This window comes from Engraulis encrasicolus, chromosome 14, assembly GCF_034702125.1.
Source record: "Engraulis encrasicolus isolate BLACKSEA-1 chromosome 14, IST_EnEncr_1.0, whole genome shotgun sequence".
NCBI classification, from domain to species: Eukaryota; Metazoa; Chordata; class Actinopteri; order Clupeiformes; family Engraulidae; genus Engraulis; species Engraulis encrasicolus.
Genome location: NC_085870.1, coordinates 29671135 through 29690946, shown reverse-complemented (window position 1 = coordinate 29690946; position 19812 = coordinate 29671135). Strand labels below are relative to the sequence as shown.

Sequence of the window (19812 nt, the reverse complement as noted above, 5' to 3'; positions counted from 1 at the left end):
GAAGTTTGCTTCAGTACGGAAAAACCACGTGATATATTACGTATGAAACAGTAAACTGGTTCAGTTTTCCGAAAGCAGCTGCAGTGTTTCGCGCTGCCACACAAACCAGCAAGCGCGCGCAAATGTGTTTGACCTGTTGCAGAGCCGTCTGCCAGGTTGCAGCGGAGAGAATAGATATTTTATTGACTGTCATTAGGCCTATAAGTCCCACTTGACAAGTAGACAACATCATCATAAGTTATGAACACAACAAGGAGAAGACATTAATGTTCAGCAACGCTTTATTCTGATCGCCCAAAAAATAGCCTAATAATAAATGAATAAATAAATAAATGTGGCATCGTAGCCTTTGTAATGTCGTCTACCTCAACTGCTTCATCAGTAGCCCAAAATGTCAAATGTCTGGAAGTTAGTGTGCAAAAGTATGAGCTCAGTCCAATATTGGGGGTAATGTCGCAGATGATGAGGGCACATCTCATCTTATCGAATTGAGCCCGTTTAATTGCAAACATGGCTTTTCACCAGGAGAGGGCCCTGTTACTGAAGCTTCAAGTACTAACCCAATTTTTGAAGCAATGTGCCTAAATGGTTCAGAGCTTCAACAAAGCTTCATTGGCCCATCACTAGCTTCTAGGCACAAGGGATGTTAACCCTCTATTAGTTTTAAAAAAGGGTAACCTGTATCTAAGTCCAGATGGGAGGAGGAAGTATTCAAAGAAAAGGGGGTGGGATAGATCATCTACTATTTTCAACTTTGTTATAAATTATGCTTATCATTTGACTCAGGCTATATCTTCAATGTCTCAATCTTGTGAACCTGGAATTGAAAAGAAGACATGGAAAGCAGTGTTAATTTTGTCGACTAGACTAAGACTAAATATATTAGTCGACTAACCTTTTGAGAGTTTAATCGACTAAATTCTGACTAACAAAAATGATCTGTGAAAGACTAAAACGAGACTAAAATGTTGAGGATTTTTAGTCGACTAAATAATGACTAAACAAAAATGATTTGTGAAAGACTATAAGCGACTAAGACTAAGAACTAACTTTTAGTCGACTAAATTCTGACTAACAAAAATGATTTGTGAAAGACTAAAAATGACTAAGACGTAGACTTTTTTGGGGGCTCAGACATAAATTGGTACAACCACAACTAAAACCTATAAATTAATTGTTAATTGGTAATCAACCTTTAAAGGGACACTATGGGATAAAAAAATGATAAATTACATCCATCCACCGATACTTATTTGAGACATTAGTAAATGAATGCTCTGGACCACTTTCGCACCCCACTGTTAGAAAATCCTGAATGTAACTTTTAGCAGACTGACCCTAACGAATATTGGGGGAGAAGCTTTTCAAACAAAACAAAAATCCCTTTACGAATATGTAGCACCAGCGACATATTCACATTTGTATGCACTATTGACTGCCGGCACAGTGGGATTAAAAACATTCTCACCGAAAGCTTAGCTAGGTTAGATTTAGAGACATGACATTGGCACATAATTCTATATAGTGTCCTTTTAAGACACAGTGTTATAAATTTGCTATTAGCAGAATGGCAATAACCAAGTCCTAGTGCATTAGTAAAGGCCTTGTGTTTTATTGTATTGTGACTAAAACTAAAGACTAAAATGTTTAGACTAAAACTAGACAAAAATGTTGAGGACTTTTAGTCGACTAAATAATGACTAAACAAAAATTATTTGTGAAAGACTGAAACTAGACAAAAATGTTGAGGACTTTTAGTCGACTAAATAATAACTAAACAAAAATGATTTTTGAAAGACTAAAAGCGACTAAGACTAAGAATGGACTTTGACACAAGACTAAGACTAAGACTAAATTGAAAAATGGATGACAAAATTAACACTGCGTGGAAGGAAAAGTCATTGCTTATTGTGATAACAGCCCACAGGCAGCACATCAGGGCAACATTTAGCCTAACTAAGGACATTCATAGGCCTAGGCCTACACAAATCAAATGGTTGTTTTCAGGCACTAAATTAACTGAATGAAAAATCTGTGTTTTTGAAGCAACTAAATTAACTGAATGGAAATTAACTGAAACTGAGATGAACTGTTTTTGATCATAAAGAGGACAAAAATGTAATTATGGTAAAAAGACGCCAATTATCGTACATCTGGCAACACTGATTTTAGAGCATTCACTAGGCTACTCATCACATCACACGGGTGAGGAGAGGGTATCCATAGCAACAACACCACCTGGGTACCAGTGTGGCAAAGATAGAATGTCTGCGTAATATTGCTTGGCTGGCAAAATTCTTTCCAAGGTCGGATGTCACAGATCTTGTAAAGATCACTTAAGAACATGTCATAGTTTTTGGGAAATAAATTGGGCACCCTAGCCTGATCCCTGATCTTCAGACTCACAGACCACAAGTCACCTTGCATTTCTCTGAGTCCAATTCACCTCACCCCACTGGACCCCAAAAAATGCCAAGTGTTGTTAGCTATTGGTAAAGCAGCCCCTTTGTTTTATACGTATATGAAATGTTTTGATGAAGAATGCGTTACATTACCTAATGTTGAAGTACATCATGGGCAATTTCACAAATGCGTCACAAACTTCAGACCCTTGTCAAGTTACCACTTGACATGTAGCTGCTAGAGGTGTTTACATTAGCCTCTGACGTCCGCGCGCCGCCATCTTATTTCCAGAAACGAGTAGAAAGAAGAGCCGGACAGAGAAGGCGGTGACAAGTCCCGTAAATAACGGATTTCTTAGGTCTACTAATTCACTGTAGTCAACTGGTAATTACCTCGATTTACTGAAATGTTGTTCTGTTACTAAATACCCACCGTGTATTTTCATGCGCAATAAGATACATCCATTTTTCTGCCATCATAATATGCTAGCACCTTAGCTAACCATGGCTGGTTAACTTACTAAGTAAGCTCAGGAGAACGATTAAGTTAAAACCAGCAGAAATTGATCAACGGATGACTTCAGATTGGCTACTAGCGACAAATTCAAAAATAGAACATTTCCGTGCTAACAAATGTTTACATCGTGAGTTTTGTACTGTACCATCAACGATATCCCGCACATTTGGTTAGCTATCCTAGCTCTCATTGGCAGTCAACTTTCGGATACAGTGGACACGTTTATTGATGCTACCTTATGCTTCTAATGTGCCTTTAACTCATCTTTAAGTTTACTCTGGTATGTAGTGGCGTATTTGTTAGGAAAAAAGTCAATTGTAAACGTTAATGTAAACGTGCTTCGATGTGATGTTGATGGCAAGCTTTGGATATTTTACATTGCTAGCAACGAACGACTTGCTAACGTTGCTAGCTGGTTTTATGTAATAGCTAATGTCAACCTTTCCATACTCGTGTGGCTGGAGAGCTTGGTCGGTATTTATAGACGTGCTTATATTACGTACCCACATAAAAAGAAGACAGTGGTAGCTAACGCTGACCAACCTTTTGTTGCAGTAGCAACGAGTGAAGCTGCTGAACCGCGCGCTCTTCACGTAATTCTGGTAAAAGAAACAGTCTTGTATTGCTTCTGTGTTCTGTGCGTTTTATAGCTAACCAGCTACCTACCAGCACGATTTCACTAGTGCTGTTTCGGAGAGCAGGCCCCTATTTGTAACGATGTTGCTCCCCTACCATAAAGTATTAGGTATTCCTGCAACGAACACCTCTATTAATTTGTTATACAATGTATATCTGTCAGCAATATTTATGACATGGGGTAGGCCTAACTTTCCAATAGTAAGGACACATGGGGGCAGTTTGTTTAACTATGGAAAATGCCTGAATAGAAATGACAAAGCTGTATTGTATTTAGATTGTGTAACATAGTACCTGTCATTGCATCATTGTAATATGATGGCCTTGAGTCATCAGTCAGTTCCACTCTGAATCATGAAGTTGTTTGATTGGGCCCAGGCTGGGGGTTAGTGTTGTCTTTGGAGCTCTTAAACACTCATGCATAGTCTCTGGCAACACTATTGAGATGATGATAAAAAGTAGTCTCTGTCTGCCAAAATACTGTTGGTGTGTGAGTTCTTTCGCCCCACCATCCACATGTAGAGGGGACGCTACAGATCTCTCTCTCCCCCCCTTAAAAAAAAAAAAAGTTTTTCAACTGTGTGTATGTCGGGAAGTGTTTTTCTCTTTTCTCTATTTAGGTGAAGAAGCGACATCATTCAAGATTTTTGTTTTTACACTTCCATTTTTGGATATGGAAAATTTCCTTTTTTTATTGACGAGAGGATGGAAAGCCTCATTCTGTCTCCCCACTCCTCCCCATATTTTCACCCCTTCATCTGTTGCCTCTTCCCTATTTCGTTGGAAGGTCCTCTCTCAACACTCCTCCCCAGTCTGCACTTTTTTTCTTCAATTACCCTACTTTTCAGAAGATACAAGATGCCCTCCCCCTTTTAATTGTTGACCTTTTTTGATGCCAAGCTGTTTTTTTTTTTTTTTTTAAATCCCCGGGGAGAAACATCAACCCAGAAGATTATTTTCCAAGGCCACCATTCCTCTCACATCTAAATTGTCTTCACCTTTCCACTATTAATTAAAAAAAAGGAAAGAGAGAAAAAAAAAACCAAGAAAAAAAAGAGACTCAGAGCAACGTGGATCAGTAGTAGTTGGTCAGGCTAACGGGAGCAGTAGGATCTGTCTCGCCGTGCTTTCACTCTTTACTCATGGATCAAGTGTTCCTTCAGGATATCTGCCTCGTCTTGGACCACACTACGTCACGAGAAGAACTCGGCCATTCTTCTCAGCTGCTCCAGGTGAGCGCCACATTGCACGCCTTGCACGCCCTGCACCTCATGCTGATGGAGCACCCAGTTCCATTACCCAGGGATATCGCTTAAACCAAAATTCCATTGACGGTGGGATTCGAGTTTGAGTTAATGTCACTTAAGCTTCAAGTCCTTTACCTAACTTAACCGTGGAATGGAATACAAGTGTGTACTGTGTAGCCGTCGTTGTAACTAGGTGTGCCCTTCACTGTATTGCCAGGGAGAGCAGAGGCCCTGAAGGAGTCCAGAGCCAGAGAGAGAGAGAATCCGGAGCCGCCTGACCTGACCCATCCCAGCATGAACAACAACGGAGATGACTGCTACTTCTTCTTCTACTCCACCTGCGCCAAGGTTAGCCTCCACACCTGGCCAAACTTCTAAACCTCCCAGAGAGGAAGTCTGTAATGATGCTCTGACATGAGAAGTAATAAAGTCGCGATAATGCTGACAATGACATTGTATGACCATACAGAGATGATTCTAATGAAAGTTGGTGTGAAAAACAGTAACAATGTAATGAACACCAAGTATGTGGCCACTGGACATTTGTTATTTTTTCTAACTTTCTGGTTGTACTTTGTTGTTGTGTGTGTGGCAGGGCGACAGCTGCCCCTTCAGACACTGCGAGGCGGCGATGGGCAGCGAGGTGGTGTGCAGCCTCTGGCAGGAGAGCCGCTGCTTTCGCAAGGTCTGCATGTTCCGCCACATGGAGATCAAGGTGAGCTGCGCTTTGGGATTCATCCTCTTCTCTAAAGGCCCAGTCGTACCCTATGACGTGTGAGATGGGTGTTTCACACGTCGCATTTGTTAACTCGTACATAATTCGACACGAAATTGGGGTGCTTATGATTTTTGATTAAATGGATAAAAGGCACCAGTAAAGGCTCACTGCGTGTAAAAGGCTGATTGAACGTATGAGCAGAAATGCACACATAATAGGCCCTGGCTGTGGGGCACGGGGTTACTGCGCTGGCGACCCGATTCTGGTTCCACCTCTGGTCCTTTGCCGATCCCTCCCCGTCTCTCTCACACTGTCCTGTCGCAATAAAGGTTAACCTAATGGGCCCATAAATTGTATACTGGCTTAAGGTGTACAGACTGGTCATGGTTATCAAATGGAATTTCTATCGTCACCCTTTGTGATGTGATGACTCATCATCTTGCTTTCTTCTCTGTCTACAGAAAAACAGGAACGCTATCCCGTGCTACTGGGAGAACCAGCCCGGGGGATGCCAGAAGCCTCACTGTGTTTTTCACCACGAGAAACCGCGCTTCTCTCAGAATAAAGGTCAGTCCATGAAACCACAAGATGCCCGCACTGTAGGTGAAATCCATAGAGGAAGAAAACATGATGGTTGTGAACATCACCTCTGATTTCAAGAAGTGAAAGCACCTGTCGTGTGCTGCATCGTATTAGTTACTAATCCGTATGATTGTAATTAGAGGAATTGCCCAACTGGATAGATAAGCCGGTTAGTGAGACCACTAATCAGGATTTACAAGTGCACAGCTTTCATGGTTTTTCTCCAGCCGCCATGTTGCACCTCTGTATGTTGCAGGATTCGCAATACTATGAGTGCGTTACAATATGCGACCTTGCCTCCTCCACTGGTGCTTGTTTCCTCGTACCAGGAAGTAATATGTCATGATAACATCACTGACGACAGCATTATATTTCAATATCTTGCAAAAGCTCGTCTTTTTCTCATTTGCAATTGGGATGGTAAATGAAAAACAGTCCCTCAAAAGTTGTGGCTAGGCTGACAGCTGGGAAACTTTATCGTTTTTTCCACGGAGGAGGGGCCAGGAGGCGGGGCGAGGCCACAAGCACAAGTGGAGGAGGCAAGGTTGCATATTGTAACGCACTAACCGTACATGAATGCCGTTTCTAAATATCTCTGTCTCTTTGTCTGTCTGTCTGTCTGTCTGTCTCTCTCTCTCTCTCTCTCTCTCTCTCTCTCTCTCTTGCTTGCTTTCTCTCTCTTTCTCTCTAGTTGTGAAGAAGGAGGGAGAGGAGGAGCCTGTTCAAGAAGATCCCTCAGCCCCTAATCCCTCCAACCCACAGCTGCGAGGCGTCATCAAGTCTGAGACACAGGAAAACGTGCCCAGCCCCACCCACCCACCCGTGGTCATCAACCCTGTTGATGACGAAGATGAGGACGAGGATGGTGTGTGGTTTTTGGTTTCTTTTCCACTTCATACGGGGTGTTCTCATAACAAGCACAGCAAGACTCTCTCTAAATTGTTTCTTTTATGTAAAAGATGTCAGTTTACCAGGTTTTTTTTACCTTTTATGTTTTGAGGGTAGCTCCTGTCTTCACAAGACTGCTGCACTTTTGCAACTTCTGACTTCGCTGTTGCATTTTTGCACAGCTGGTGTTGGATGTTTATGATGAATTAACTAAGAAGATATGACATGAACTAAGACAATGAACCTCATGCTAGAAACAGGGCTCTGTTTGTAAGAGGATGGAGTGTAACATGCGCTATTGTTGCAGATCAATTCTCTGAGGATGGAGAATCCAAGTCCTCCCCCAGGAAGCTGCTGTCTGGCCCCAAAGGTATAACTGAAGTCAATACGTGGTGATTTTAATGAATGTTCCCTCTTCCCAGTGGCTTGTAGCTTAATATCCCTCCCTCTCCCTTAGACGATTCCCTGAACTTCAATGTGCGTACCCTGGAGGAGATTCGGCTACGGAAAGCCTTGAAGGCCAGTTTAAGGAAAGCAGGTAGGGAGGAAATTCCTAATATTATCCTGGCTTTGGTGGGTGGTACATGCGCGTGTGTATTAGCATATCAAACTGCTGACATTGGATGCTTGTGTCCACAGAAGCCGCAGGGCTCACCGCGCCAGCCCCGCAGAACAACGGCAGCACTGGAGAGGAGAACATGCGCTTTACCCGACGCCCAGCACTTTTCACCGCCAAGAACCGTGAGACGTGTTCACATGTCAATCTGTTTACCCCACCCATAGATGTATAAACACGTACACAACACTTTACGTCCACAGATTTTCCTTGAGGCATGAATGGGTCTGTCCGTGGTTTAACACTCTTTGGTAGAATGCATTCCCAACCCCAACGCATTTCATCCACCATCTGTGGTCAAAGCAAGCAGCAAATGCATCATTTTCTCTCCTCCACAGGTCCAGAGGAGGCAGGAAGGAGGAGAATTGCAGATCGCCTCGAACCAAGAACTCCCCCTCACGATGGTAAGCTACTGGCCACATACTACCTGTTCCATCTTGTCTTATGTGCGCAGACGCCGTGCCTAACCACCAGATTAACCCCAAATAATAATGTCATTTCCCAGGTGTGATGGTGCAGGGCGAGCTGCCTCTGAAGCGTAGCCTGGCTCAGCGCCTCGGAGGGAAGGTGGACGGCTCTGAGGACGAGCCACAGCAGCAGACTCCTCAGTGGGGTGAGTCAGTGTGACGGAACCTGCACACTAAAGAGGAAATGTCCAGTCTAATGAAAACAATGATTATTGTTGTTATTACTTTTAAATTATTTTAAAGGCTTTATTCATAAGGCGAAATCGTAGTAGATTTTGCTAAAAGATAAGGTAAGGTAAGGTAACTTTATTTATACCCGAAGGTAGATTTGGTTACAGGTAAATGTAGCAAAAGCTTACACAGACAACACAGTACTGACACACATTAAAAGGACCAACATGTTGTAGCCATGGCCATTCTCTGGTCCTCTCCCACAAAAAAAACCACACACACACCAGTTCATTACGTAGAAACACTGACTGCTTACCATAAGGGGAGACCATTTGAGTGTATGTGTGGGCACGTGGACCAGGGTGTGCTTGTATTTTCGAGTGGAGTAGCTGTAGTAGTTTTCCTGAGGTGTGGTGGTGTTGTTTCCCTCAGGTGGGCGCTCGTTGAAGGATAGACTGGGCCAGCCAGTGGACTCCAGCAGCAGAAGCAGCAACAGCAGCAGCCCTCCCCCACCCCTTCCATCTACCCCCGCCGGCCTCCTGCCCACCCCCAGCCGGGCAGCACCGCCCGGCCAGATCCGCATCAAGACGCTGGAGGAGATTCGCCAGGAGAAGGTAATTTAAATGTCTTTGAACAACTTTTTTTTTTCATAGTGCTTTTCTACGCATGACTTGATCAAATCCTTGAAAGTTGTGTGAAATAAAAATCGTCCGTTAATTAATTCATTTGTTTATTCATTTGTTCATTCAAGGCTGCCAAGTCCCAGGCTCCACAGCCCTCCGCAGACGCCCCAGTGGACCCTCCCAAGAAGGTCACCACCACCACCCCTGTTACCTTCTCCGAGAACCCTCCCAAGAAGGTCACCACCACCCCCGTTACCTTCTCCGAGAACCCTCCCAAGAAGGTCACCACCACCCCCGTGACCTTCTCCGAGCACCTCCTGGCCAAGAAGAAGAGTGAGCTGCCTAAGAGAAGGGTACGGGTGGTGGGCGAGACGGTCAGTGCGCAGCAGGAACAGCAGAAACAGGCTAAAGAAAAAGACAGCCCTGATGCTGCTGCTGCTACCACTACCACCTCTGCCACCATCCCCGCCCCTGCTGCAAAGCCATCCCCCAGCTCCAGCCCCAACCCCAGCCAGCCGAGCGGTGGTCAGGTGCGGGTGAAGACCCTTGAGGAGATCCGTCGTGAGAAGGCGGCGAGGCTGGGAGCCCAGGCCCCGAGTCCTCCTGCCCCCGCCTCTGCTACTGCTCAGGAACAGAAGAAAGTCCTGCGCATCAACAAGGCACCTTCACCTGGTACGCTTAACTGCTACTGCATATCAACTGGTGTCTAGTGAAACACGATTTCAATCCACTGTGTCATGCCTGTGACATAGTTCATTTATATTGAAGTACTCGTCGAGTTATCTCTGAAGTCTAATTTGACCTACTCTTAATTGGTCAATTTGTTAATTTTTCAATTGTGATATTGAAAGTGGAAGATTGACTGACTTGCTGTTTTGAAATTTTCAGCATTAGCTGACACAAACGTGCAGAAACCAGCAAATGTGCAGAAACCAGCTGAGGTGGCAGAGAAGCCAAAGGATGGTCCACCTAATGAGGTAAGAACACCACTTGGTAAACATTTTCTAAAACATCTTTGTATAGTTATTGTTATGGCCGTGTCACTGTACAGGCCAACCCTTAAACTCCATACTCTATTCTACTCTCTACTCTATGCTGTGCTTTCAGAAGGTGGCCAATGGGAAAGTGGCGGCGTCGGCGGTGGTGGAGAAGGTGCGTCCGGACTCCAGCTCGGCCCAGGTGAAGGTGAAGAGCTTCGAGGAGATTATGAGGGAGAAGCAGCTCCGCAAGCAGCAGGAGAAGGAGCAGCAAGCCGAGGTCACCCAGTCCCAGCCTTCTACTGCACCACCAACGCCACCAGCAGCAGCTACCCAGAAGCCGACTGCCACAGTCAAGCTTGTCACCTCCCCTGCCCCCACCCCTGCCCCTGGCCATACCTCCACCACTACCACCCCTGCCCCTGTTCCCACCTCCACATCCACCCCGACACCCAGTCAGCCCTCTCCGGTTGTTGGCCGCAGACAGGCTGCTGCGAGGGGCAAGGCGGCCCTGGCTAAATCCGCACAGACCTCGGCACCGGAACCAGAACCGACACCGGCACCCGCTGTCCACACTACTGAACCCCCAGCTGCTGCTGATGTGAGTACGTCTCCACTTGGGCGTGGGGGAAGGAAGCGCAAGGTCGCTGCCACTCCTGCCCCAGCTCCTGCTCCAGTCCCTGCCGCTGCCCCTTCCCCTGGTCAGCAGTCGCCTTCCCCAGGCACCACACTGCCAGACAATGTGGCGTCTGCAACAAAGCTGAAGGCAGCTGCAGCTGCAGCTTCAGCTCCGGCTGCTGCCCCAGCCCTCACCCCCAGCCCGGTTCAGCAGCAGGTCCCTGCCCCAGTGGTGGTGCAGCCGGAAGTGACTGTGAGTGCCGCGAAAAGGCAGAGGATGGCTCCTGTGCCCGCTCCTGCTCCTCCTCCTCCTCCGGCACCAACACTGGCTGGGCCTCCCACACCTGCCCCAGCTCCCGTTCAGCAGGTCCCTGTCCCCGTCCCCGTCCCTGTTGTGCAACCAGATGTGAGTTCTGCGAAAAGGCAGAAGACCTCTGTAGCTGTAGCTGCGGCTCCGGCTCCAGCACCAACCCCAACCCCTGCACCCATGGCTGTTCCGCAGGCTGCCGTGCCAACAACACCGGCACTCCCAGACACAGCCTCTGAAGCCAGCCCCCTCAAGAAGTCCCCGGAGAACAAAGGTACAGGGCCCAGTCTCATCTGAGTCACATCCCGTACCTTGCTTGCACTGGCAGCATTTGTCCTCCTTGTATTATGGATAATTCAGGGGTGAATTTCTCGAAACCATAGTTGCTAACCACATTAGCTACTTTGTTGTTTGCAATTTAATTTGCCATTGGCAACTACCCAAGTTGCTAACTGGCTAACAGCTACACTTTCGAGAAGCGCACCCCAGTTTTGTTTAACTAATGTTTAGAGTTTAGTGTCAATCCAATATCAGTCAAATACTGTCCTTAACAGCATGTCGTTTATGCTCTCCCACCTGCAGTGAAGCCCAAGGTGAATGTGAAGCCGGTGGTGAAGGCGTCCGCAGTGAAGCCTTCTGCTCACGTGCGGCCGGGCCAGAAGAGGAAAGCGGCAGCGGGGGGCCAGAGTTCGGCTGTGGCGGCGGTTAAACCCCTCAGCTCCAGCTCCCCCAACCCCACCCCCGCTGGACAGGAGGTGCCCGAGCTGCATGAGCCGCCCAGCAAACGCATCGAGGTGAGACACTGTTAACCTTGTTACAACCTTCATGGATAACTTCATCACAAAGCATAAAATATGAATGTAATCTACAATAAGAATGAAAATATTATCAGCTATCAACTCAAGTTTCGTGTTATGTCATCACATGATGTACCAGTGGTATCATCACATGGATGGGAAGATGGTTCATTATTTACTGGTCGGTTACTGATGGTCTTGCCTGTTGTTCCTCTGCAGCTCTGTGCTCCCTCGTCGTCCGTGTTGGAGACGTCTGCCCCGGTGGCTCAGATCCCACTCCAGGGCCCCACGGTCAGCAGCTCTGCCCAGGAGAGCAGTGACGAGCCCCAGACCGTGCCGGTGTTTGAGCACAGCCCCACCACAACGGTCACCTGCGTCCCAGCAGAGAGCATCATGGCGGTCCCCCAGAGGTGAGTGATGGAGAGAAACAAGCCCTACCTTGCATGCTAACCCTCCAAAAAGCACAATCGCTTTGCAACAGAATGATAGAGTGCCGTATGCTGTGGAGTTGCTATACACAACTAAACACTGATGTGAATCTCATACAAGTTGGTTTTGCTTCCTCTTATTTCTTTTGGTTTATCCTCCGAATTCTCAAGTTCTTCAAGGTGATACATCTTTATTGAAAAAGTTAATAAGCATGAGCTTGAGGAAAAAAAACCCATAATAACCATGAGCTGAAATTAATATTTTTCCCCTCATTGTCCCCTGTGCTCCCTCAGCCCCAAGACGCCGAGCCAGCCGAAGTCACGCAGGGGAAGCACCACCACCGCCGCTGCCACTCGAAACACCAGCACCACCTCTGCAGCTTCCAGCACCTCAGCCGTGGACGATTTCGATGAGCTCATCGGCGAGTTTGACATGGAGGATGACGAGGTGGAGCTGGACCCTGACAAGGGCGAGGATGACATCCTCCTGGAACTATCGGAGATGATCGGCAGCTGAGGGTCGTTGGAGACTGCAGTCCAGACAAACCCACCGCGCAGTCGTGCACCCCTTTCTTTCCACTGTTACTGCCATTCAGAATGGGAGGGGAGAAAGACAAAAAAAAACATTTTCTTAAAGCATTTAAGCATTTTAATTTTTTCCTCAGTGTTTTTTTGTTTTTATGACACAATGGATTTGTTGCAAAGTAATTAGTGTTTTAAGTGTTTTAAATGATTTTCAGACACGTTTTTTTTCTGTTCATGGTCCTCTTCCTTAAAGACAATATCAAGTCTTTTGGTTTAGCTTGTGTTTAGGAAGCAAGTCCTGTTCATACCTCCACCTCCCCTTTAAGGAAGCATCGGGCAGATGGAGACAAGATGAGAAGAGAATCATGTTGCTTATTCTGTATACTGTGTATGCAAACATCCTACCGTCAAGGAGCCTTGGAACAGGGCTGAGGGCTCTTCAAGCCCAATTGGACACCATGTCCTTATGCTCTCTTGTGCTACAAAATCCCTTCAGATCATGTACAGAATTGTATTTTTATTTCCCCTTTTAATTCATTGTATGAATTCAACTGTTCATGACTCTTATCCCACAAAGATGTGATCTGCAACCCATTGCATTTTCAACCCCCGGGAAGCTCAAAGCCATAGCTTACCTGAGCGTTTGATATGTCTCTATGGTCCTTTGGTGTTCATAGTTAAGTCCTCTTAGGACACCTGTTCTTATTTTGTGTTTGTTTGTGCTGTTTTTATCACTGGCATCTGTATGCTACACATTATTTCAAGGGACCATGTTGTATCTATATTTTTCAATCACAATTATGGCTTGGAAAAATGCTTCTCAGGGACAACGCTAGAGCAAGTCTGATGGTTGCAATGCAGGTGGCAAATACTTTTCTCTGCTGAAATGTATCTTGTGCTTTTACCCCTGTTTTGTGTAGCCTCTTCAGTAGTGTGTAGTGTGTTGGGATATGAGTTTTGTGTGTGTTCAGCTCTGTTGGTTCACACATCTTCTGTAAGTCGTTGTAAATAATAATAAAACATGTTATGATAGCTTTGAGTGTGTGTCGTCATAAACAACTATGAGCTTGATCACTGGATTGCAGACATCTATGAGCTGGGTCACAGTTAATAAGGCCTGAACTAAAATAAAAGAAGACTTACAGTTCAGAAAGGAAGTGTTAAAGCATTGCAACAAGGGTTACTCTTAATATCTGGGATGTGTTGGACCTTATGGTTTGCCTTTTTTCAAAAAACAAGTTCTGCATCAGTTGATCTGCTGCGTGTACATCAGACCTCCAAACAGCAGGAGGCGCCAAAGGAATGTTGACAAACAAGGATGACCACTTCCTTGTAAACCCCGGAAACCGCCATTGCTGAACAACCCAACGTGAAGAGTTCGTAGCCGCGCGAATTGTCTGGTGTTACGTTACTGTAAACTCGTTTTCTGATAGCAAATCAAGTAATATATAAAACAGAATGGCGTACCGGGGACAAGGGCAAAAGGTTCAGAAGGTTATGGTCCAGCCTATTGTATCCTTTTCATGCTGCATCGTTCAATGCGAGTCATGCCTTCCTTTTCATTCATACCCGCATAGAGGCTAACTTAGCTAAACTAAGCAGGAGCTCGCATGCTCACAATCAGTAGTTCTGTTAATGAGAGATAACTGCTGTTGATTCAGTTCAACAATGTGATTGGTATTAGTTTTCCGTGTTTTAATGAATGCATCCAATAGTAGCACATCTACTAATGTTAACCAAGTGCCAGACAATATTTTCCCTGTGCTCCACGTTAACTGAAACATGTACTGCGTGTTGTGGTTGTTCATATTTTCCTTAACCAGCCCTGCAGAATCTTATTTTCAGGTATCTTCAAAATGTAAGTACTACCATTACATTCACATTGTACAGAATGTACTTTTGATCAAGCCGGTGTTCACACGCGCTATGAAATGCTAAAATGGGCTACCCTGATTAAATTTTCTGTTACGCCGAAGTGTCTTCTCCTAAGTGTCTTTTCTTCTTCTGTGTTCTGCAGCGGTCCCGCATTCAGGTGTGGCTCTACGAACAGGTGAACATGCGGATAGAAGGATGCATCATTGTACGTACCCCATTTTTCTCTTCTGAATCTGCAGAGGGCTAGCCCACTCAAAAATGTTGTACATACACTATATGTGTGAGACATCACATAATGCAATATGCAATACTACAATGAGTTGTAGTACCACAACGTTGACTAGCTTAATAAGATCCAATGTAGCTGTGTTGATGGAACATGTTGACAGGTGTTTTTACCCAACACAGCCTACCCATGACTATGATCAAGAAGTGCAACGCTCCAGTCCCATCTCAAAGTCCTTAACCATTAGACCACTATTGCCACTGCCATTACAGTACCACTAATTGGTCTGCTTGTTATGATGGGCATGTTGGAACATATTTAGATATGAACGACTGGTGCATTAATCTGGGCCTTACTGTACAGTGCTGTCTCCAAAAGAGTCGTTGCCTATCCATCTGTTTGGAATAACAGCTAATAACCTGACTTTCAATTAAAGCGATGGTTCGGAGTAGAATCACCCTAATGCCATTTGAACCGTGACACCCATCCACCTTTACACCCGAAGTGTTTTCTGCCGCAGGCTTACATCAACAGAGTTGCCGTGTTATTCGATGTTTATTCCGGTTAGCTTGACTCAAGCGCATATGGATACTGGGCACCGTCTCCAAACTTTCCCCACAAAAATAACATGTCATGACACCAAACTTCTGCAGTAGCACAAATATGGTCTGTACTCACGAAACGAAGCATTTAGAAGTTTGGAAATAGTCCAGGAGTTTATTATTATCAACACAAGCCGAATAGCTTCTCTGCTGCTAAAGCTGCGCCAACGTTACTTCCGTCATCTAAGACAAGCATGTAAGAGTCCTCAACGAAGCTCATAATATGCACAATGAAAAGTGAATTCAGCATCAGTATTGATAACGAAAATCCTTGTCTAATTGATAGTAGGTAAGATTTGAAATATCTTTTAAGTATTGCCTTGAAAATATAAGCCTTAATCACAATTCAGTGAAAACTTTTTTAACACTCTCGTCTGGAAGTTTGTTGAAGACTTTTACGGGCTTGTCTCATATGACGGAAGTAACGTTGGCACAGCTTTAGCAGCAGAGAAGCTATTCAGCTTGTGTTGATAATACTAAACTCCTGGACTATTTCCAAACTTCCAAATGCTTCGTTTCGTGAGTACAGACCATATTTGTGCTACTGCAGAAGTTTGGTGTAATGACATGTTATTTTTGTGGGGAAAGTTTGGAGACGGTGCCCAGTATCCATATGCGCTTGAGTCAAGCTAACCGGAATAAACATCGAATAACACGGCAACTCTGTTGATGTAAGTCTGCGGCAGAAAACACTTCGGGTGTAAAGGTGGATGGGTGTCACGGTTCAAATGGCATTAGGGTGATTCTACTCCGAACCATCGCTTTAATCACTTGGCTTCAGAAATCACTCGTATGAAAGCTACAACCCTCCCGAATGAAAATGTATGTGCAAATACATTTCATGCACCAAAGAAAGATTGACCCTTTAATGAACACAGACAGGGCAGATTTTCACAAGACAAAAGTTCTGTCGCCTATCGAACATAATGTGAAAATGAGCAGATAAGTCACTTCAAAATACTTCAAATACGCAGATTGGGTGTCATACTTAATCACTGATTCACTCATACCTCTCCAGAAAATCAACTTTGGCCTTAGGTGTATGTTTAGGGTCATTGTAATTAGAGGTGCTCCGATTGCTCGGCAGCCGATCATGCTCGGCCGATAATGGCCAAAAATAGCCTGATCGGTGATCGGAAAAACATGCCGATCAAAAAACCGATCCAGAGATATTAAATTCCTCACGCAACCATTTCGCCTTTACACCTGGCGCTGCCTGCATGTAGCCTAGGTGCTGCACCAAAATAAGGCATCTTTACTTGTCTTAACTTTTTGGAATTCCCTCCTTCATTTTCACCATTTATAATCATATCTGCATCAACAATGATCTGATTTTCCGATCCATGCGCAGTTTACATGACGCTTGTAATTTGTGAATGACGTGTCAGTCTCGCCCATGTTCACTATTTTGAGTTACAGCCTGTCAGCACGCAACAACTAAACGTTTCCAAAACAATCATCAACTGTATTGTTTTTAAAGTTGTAGCCTAATGGACAGCCAGGTCATTAGTTTTGTAGTCGCTGCAACACCAAACAGCAACTAGGGAGAATGGACGGTGAAACTCAATGAGTCTGTGCAGGGAATTCTACATTCTATGACAGTGTTACAGAGAAAGAGCTTTCCTCGCAGACACTGTGTTGTGCGTGTTCCCTGTTCTTTCAAGTGAAGTTTTTTTTCTTGTTTTGTGTATGTAGAATCTCAAGTGTTTCAGTCACAATGTAATTTGCGATAGACTACTTCTCGCCCGTTAGCCATTTTACGTTATAACCTGTGTAGTTGCCTCGGTCAGCGCGCGACAAGTTCACGTTGTCCGCACAAGCATGCCAACGTTATTGTTTTCAAAGTTGTAATTGACAGTCAGTCGATTAGTTTGATAGTCGCTGAAACGCCAAACGGCGACAGAAGTGAGAGGGAGAGAGCAGAACGGTCGCGGAGCACTGCAGCTGTGGACAGTGGAGGAGAGAGAGGGGAGGGGCTCTCCTCACGAGGCTGCTCATTTAAAGCGACAGGGTTTTTTCTCGTATGCAGAAGACGAGAGACTGAGATCCAGGTGTCTGAGCTTCAATTCAATCTCAAATAGTTAAGTAATTATATGCAATAACTTATAAATCGATGTAATGTTTCAGTTTCAATTCAATCTTAAATAGTTTAGTAATTATATGCAATAACTTATAAATTGATTAATACTGTAGACTTACTTGTAGGCTATATTACCAACACAAGTCTGAAAGAGCTGAAAGATAATAATAATAATAATAGCCTAATAATAATAATAATAATAATAATAATAATAATAATAATAATAATAATAATAATAATCATAATAGTAATAGCCTAATAATAGGCCTACATTGTGAAAGCGACATGTGCAAATTAAGATTTATTGGTTTATGGGCAGAAATATTCAATAAGGATAATTAATAGGCTATTAAAAAAATAGGAAATAATTTCTGTGATCGGCAATGATCGGTGATCGGCAGATAAAGATTTTTGGTGATCGGTATCGGTGATCGGGCCAAAAAATGGTGATCGGAGCACCTCTAATTGTAATCATGGAAAGCAACACAATGAAAATCAATGGAGTTCAATGAGAGATGGTGACATATTGGCTATTCGTAGAGCAATACATTTTTAACTTCATGATGTAAGCAATGATAAAAGCCCTCAAGCACCTGCAGCATGCATGCAGCTCCTCATACGAGCTGTATCCGTACCATGTTTCACTTTAGGCACCATTTCTCTTTTTTCATATTCTTCATCTCCAACACCATGATGTTTATTGTACAAACTGTTCCAGGGCTTTGACGAGTACATGAATCTGGTCCTGGATGATGCAGAGGAGGTCCACATGAAGACCAAGAACAGGAAGCCCCTGGGTAAGGCTGCAAGTGTTCCATCACACCTGTGACGGTGGAAACACACCGAGATATTCACGTTCGCTTAGCGTGTCCGGGAGCATCGCGAGTCCGAGAGGTTCGCGGGCTGCCTTGCACACTGCACAGTCAGCGTCCACGTTCCATCCGCAGGCAGCAGCCATTCATTTTCAATGGAGCCCGCTCATTGAACGCGGACGTCCGCGCAGGAAAATAGACTAGAGTTCTATTTTCAAGGAGCATCGCGGACATGTCCGGTGTGCCGCTCCCGCGCTTACACCACGCTCCTGTGTGCAAGACATGATCTTTTTTCATGTATTCTTCTAACCGTTTCGTGTGTAAGCACCGTGAAGCTGGTTTTCATTTGCTTGTAGTGGACAGTTCCTTTGACATGAAAATCGTATGACGAAATATCTGTGAACCACCAAGCAATGGCCTGTCATTCAATAGTATACTGCATTTACTGCTAATTTGTTGTTGAAGGCCATTGTGTAGTTCAGAGATTTTTTTTCAAGCCTGGCCTAAAGTGTGACATTAAAGAAATGATGTTGTGCCAATGCACAACGGAGGTTGAGGTGCATATTACGGAAGTCTTATTTGTTCTAAATGTGAGGAGCACCACACACGTTGTCAGTGCCAACTATCGGTCTTCACATTTTGAACAAGAAATGTTTTTATGAAGTATCCATTAAAAGGCTTTACAAATTCAGTTATTGTTTCAACAAAGAAAAAAAAAACATGCACATCTATCTCAAAGTTTTGGGTGCAGGTCTAGCAAAGTCACATGAGAACTGACAAATATGCGACCTGAAACGTCAACACATTAAATTAAGAGAAATGTGAACTTGCTGTGCGGACTTTATTTTTCAAATTCAGTTATTTGCCCATGGTTTGTTTATGGATAAGGTTATATGGAGTAGATAAAGCGAGCGTGGGTGTATTGAAAAGCCTTTTGCATTGTCAGCATTGAAAATCAATAGTAAAACAAGCTATTGTGATGCTGCCCTGAAATGGTTTTTAGCAAGTAAAGGTTCAAATCAACTTTTTAGAACCTATGTACCCGCCAGGCCTCAAATGAAAAGATGTGATGCCCACTTTGGAATGTAGTATCACAAGGAAATGTTTTTCTCTAATTATGCAATATTAAACTGAATGTTCCATCACATGCATCTAATATTCAAAAAAAAAAAAACTACAAGGGGGGCTGCCATGGCCTAATGGTTAAAGATGAGGTCTTAAGATCAGGGGGTTGCAGGTTTGAATCCCACCCTTAGTGCTCCCTTACACCTCCATCCATGGCTGAACTGACCCTTGAACAAGGCACCTAACCCTACATTGCTCGAGGGACTGTAACCAATGCCCTGTAAAATAGCTAAGTCGCTTTGGGTAAAAGCTTCAGCTAAGCACAATGTATTGTTTTAACTGTGCTGATAACTATATTTTATAACTTTTCCTGTTTGTTACAGGTCGGATCATGCTGAAAGGAGACAACATTACCTTACTACAGAGTGTGGCCAACTGAACCCCCTCCCTCGCTGTTGTGTGGACTTCCTGATCTTGTATGCCTGTGTTTTTGTTTTTGTATTTTTAGGATGATGGATGAATGAGAGTTTCTTTTGGTTTCTTTGTGTCTTTAAGGACAATAGTAATTGTGATGACTATGGTGGGCCCTTTTGATGAGGCCATTGAAATTAAAGATTTTCGTTTGGTTTCTTA

General features: G+C 44.3%; 2 protein-coding genes across 8 annotated transcripts; both read left to right on the top strand.

The window, feature by feature from the left end:
- Nucleotides 1-2668: 2668 nt before the first annotated feature.
- On the top strand, nucleotides 2669-13551 carry zc3h11a (zinc finger CCCH-type containing 11A). 7 transcript variants are annotated; one of them, XM_063215375.1, is made up of 19 exons: nucleotides 2680-2787; nucleotides 3475-3521; nucleotides 4719-4787; nucleotides 5020-5150; nucleotides 5398-5517; nucleotides 5982-6087; nucleotides 6794-6967; nucleotides 7298-7360; nucleotides 7448-7528; nucleotides 7630-7731; nucleotides 7945-8010; nucleotides 8112-8219; nucleotides 8677-8858; nucleotides 8996-9539; nucleotides 9756-9844; nucleotides 9975-11043; nucleotides 11352-11563; nucleotides 11786-11976; nucleotides 12289-13551. In XM_063215375.1, the coding sequence occupies exons 4-19, from the start codon at nucleotides 5097-5099 to the stop codon at nucleotides 12509-12511; spliced, it is 3384 nt and encodes a 1127-aa protein (XP_063071445.1). In that variant the 5' UTR covers nucleotides 2680-2787; nucleotides 3475-3521; nucleotides 4719-4787; nucleotides 5020-5096; the 3' UTR covers nucleotides 12512-13551. The 7 variants fall into 7 exon arrangements, with proteins under 7 accessions (XP_063071447.1, XP_063071443.1, XP_063071445.1 ...); XM_063215376.1 differs by having other exon boundaries at nucleotides 2687-2787; nucleotides 3478-3521; XM_063215373.1 differs by having other exon boundaries at nucleotides 2670-3521.
- Nucleotides 13552-13782: 231 nt separating this feature from the next.
- Nucleotides 13783-19812, top strand: snrpe (small nuclear ribonucleoprotein polypeptide E). The gene is made up of 5 exons (XM_063215378.1): nucleotides 13783-14031; nucleotides 14351-14377; nucleotides 14537-14599; nucleotides 18021-18099; nucleotides 19563-19812. The coding sequence occupies exons 1-5, from the start codon at nucleotides 13978-13980 to the stop codon at nucleotides 19616-19618; spliced, it is 279 nt and encodes a 92-aa protein (XP_063071448.1). The 5' UTR covers nucleotides 13783-13977; the 3' UTR covers nucleotides 19619-19812.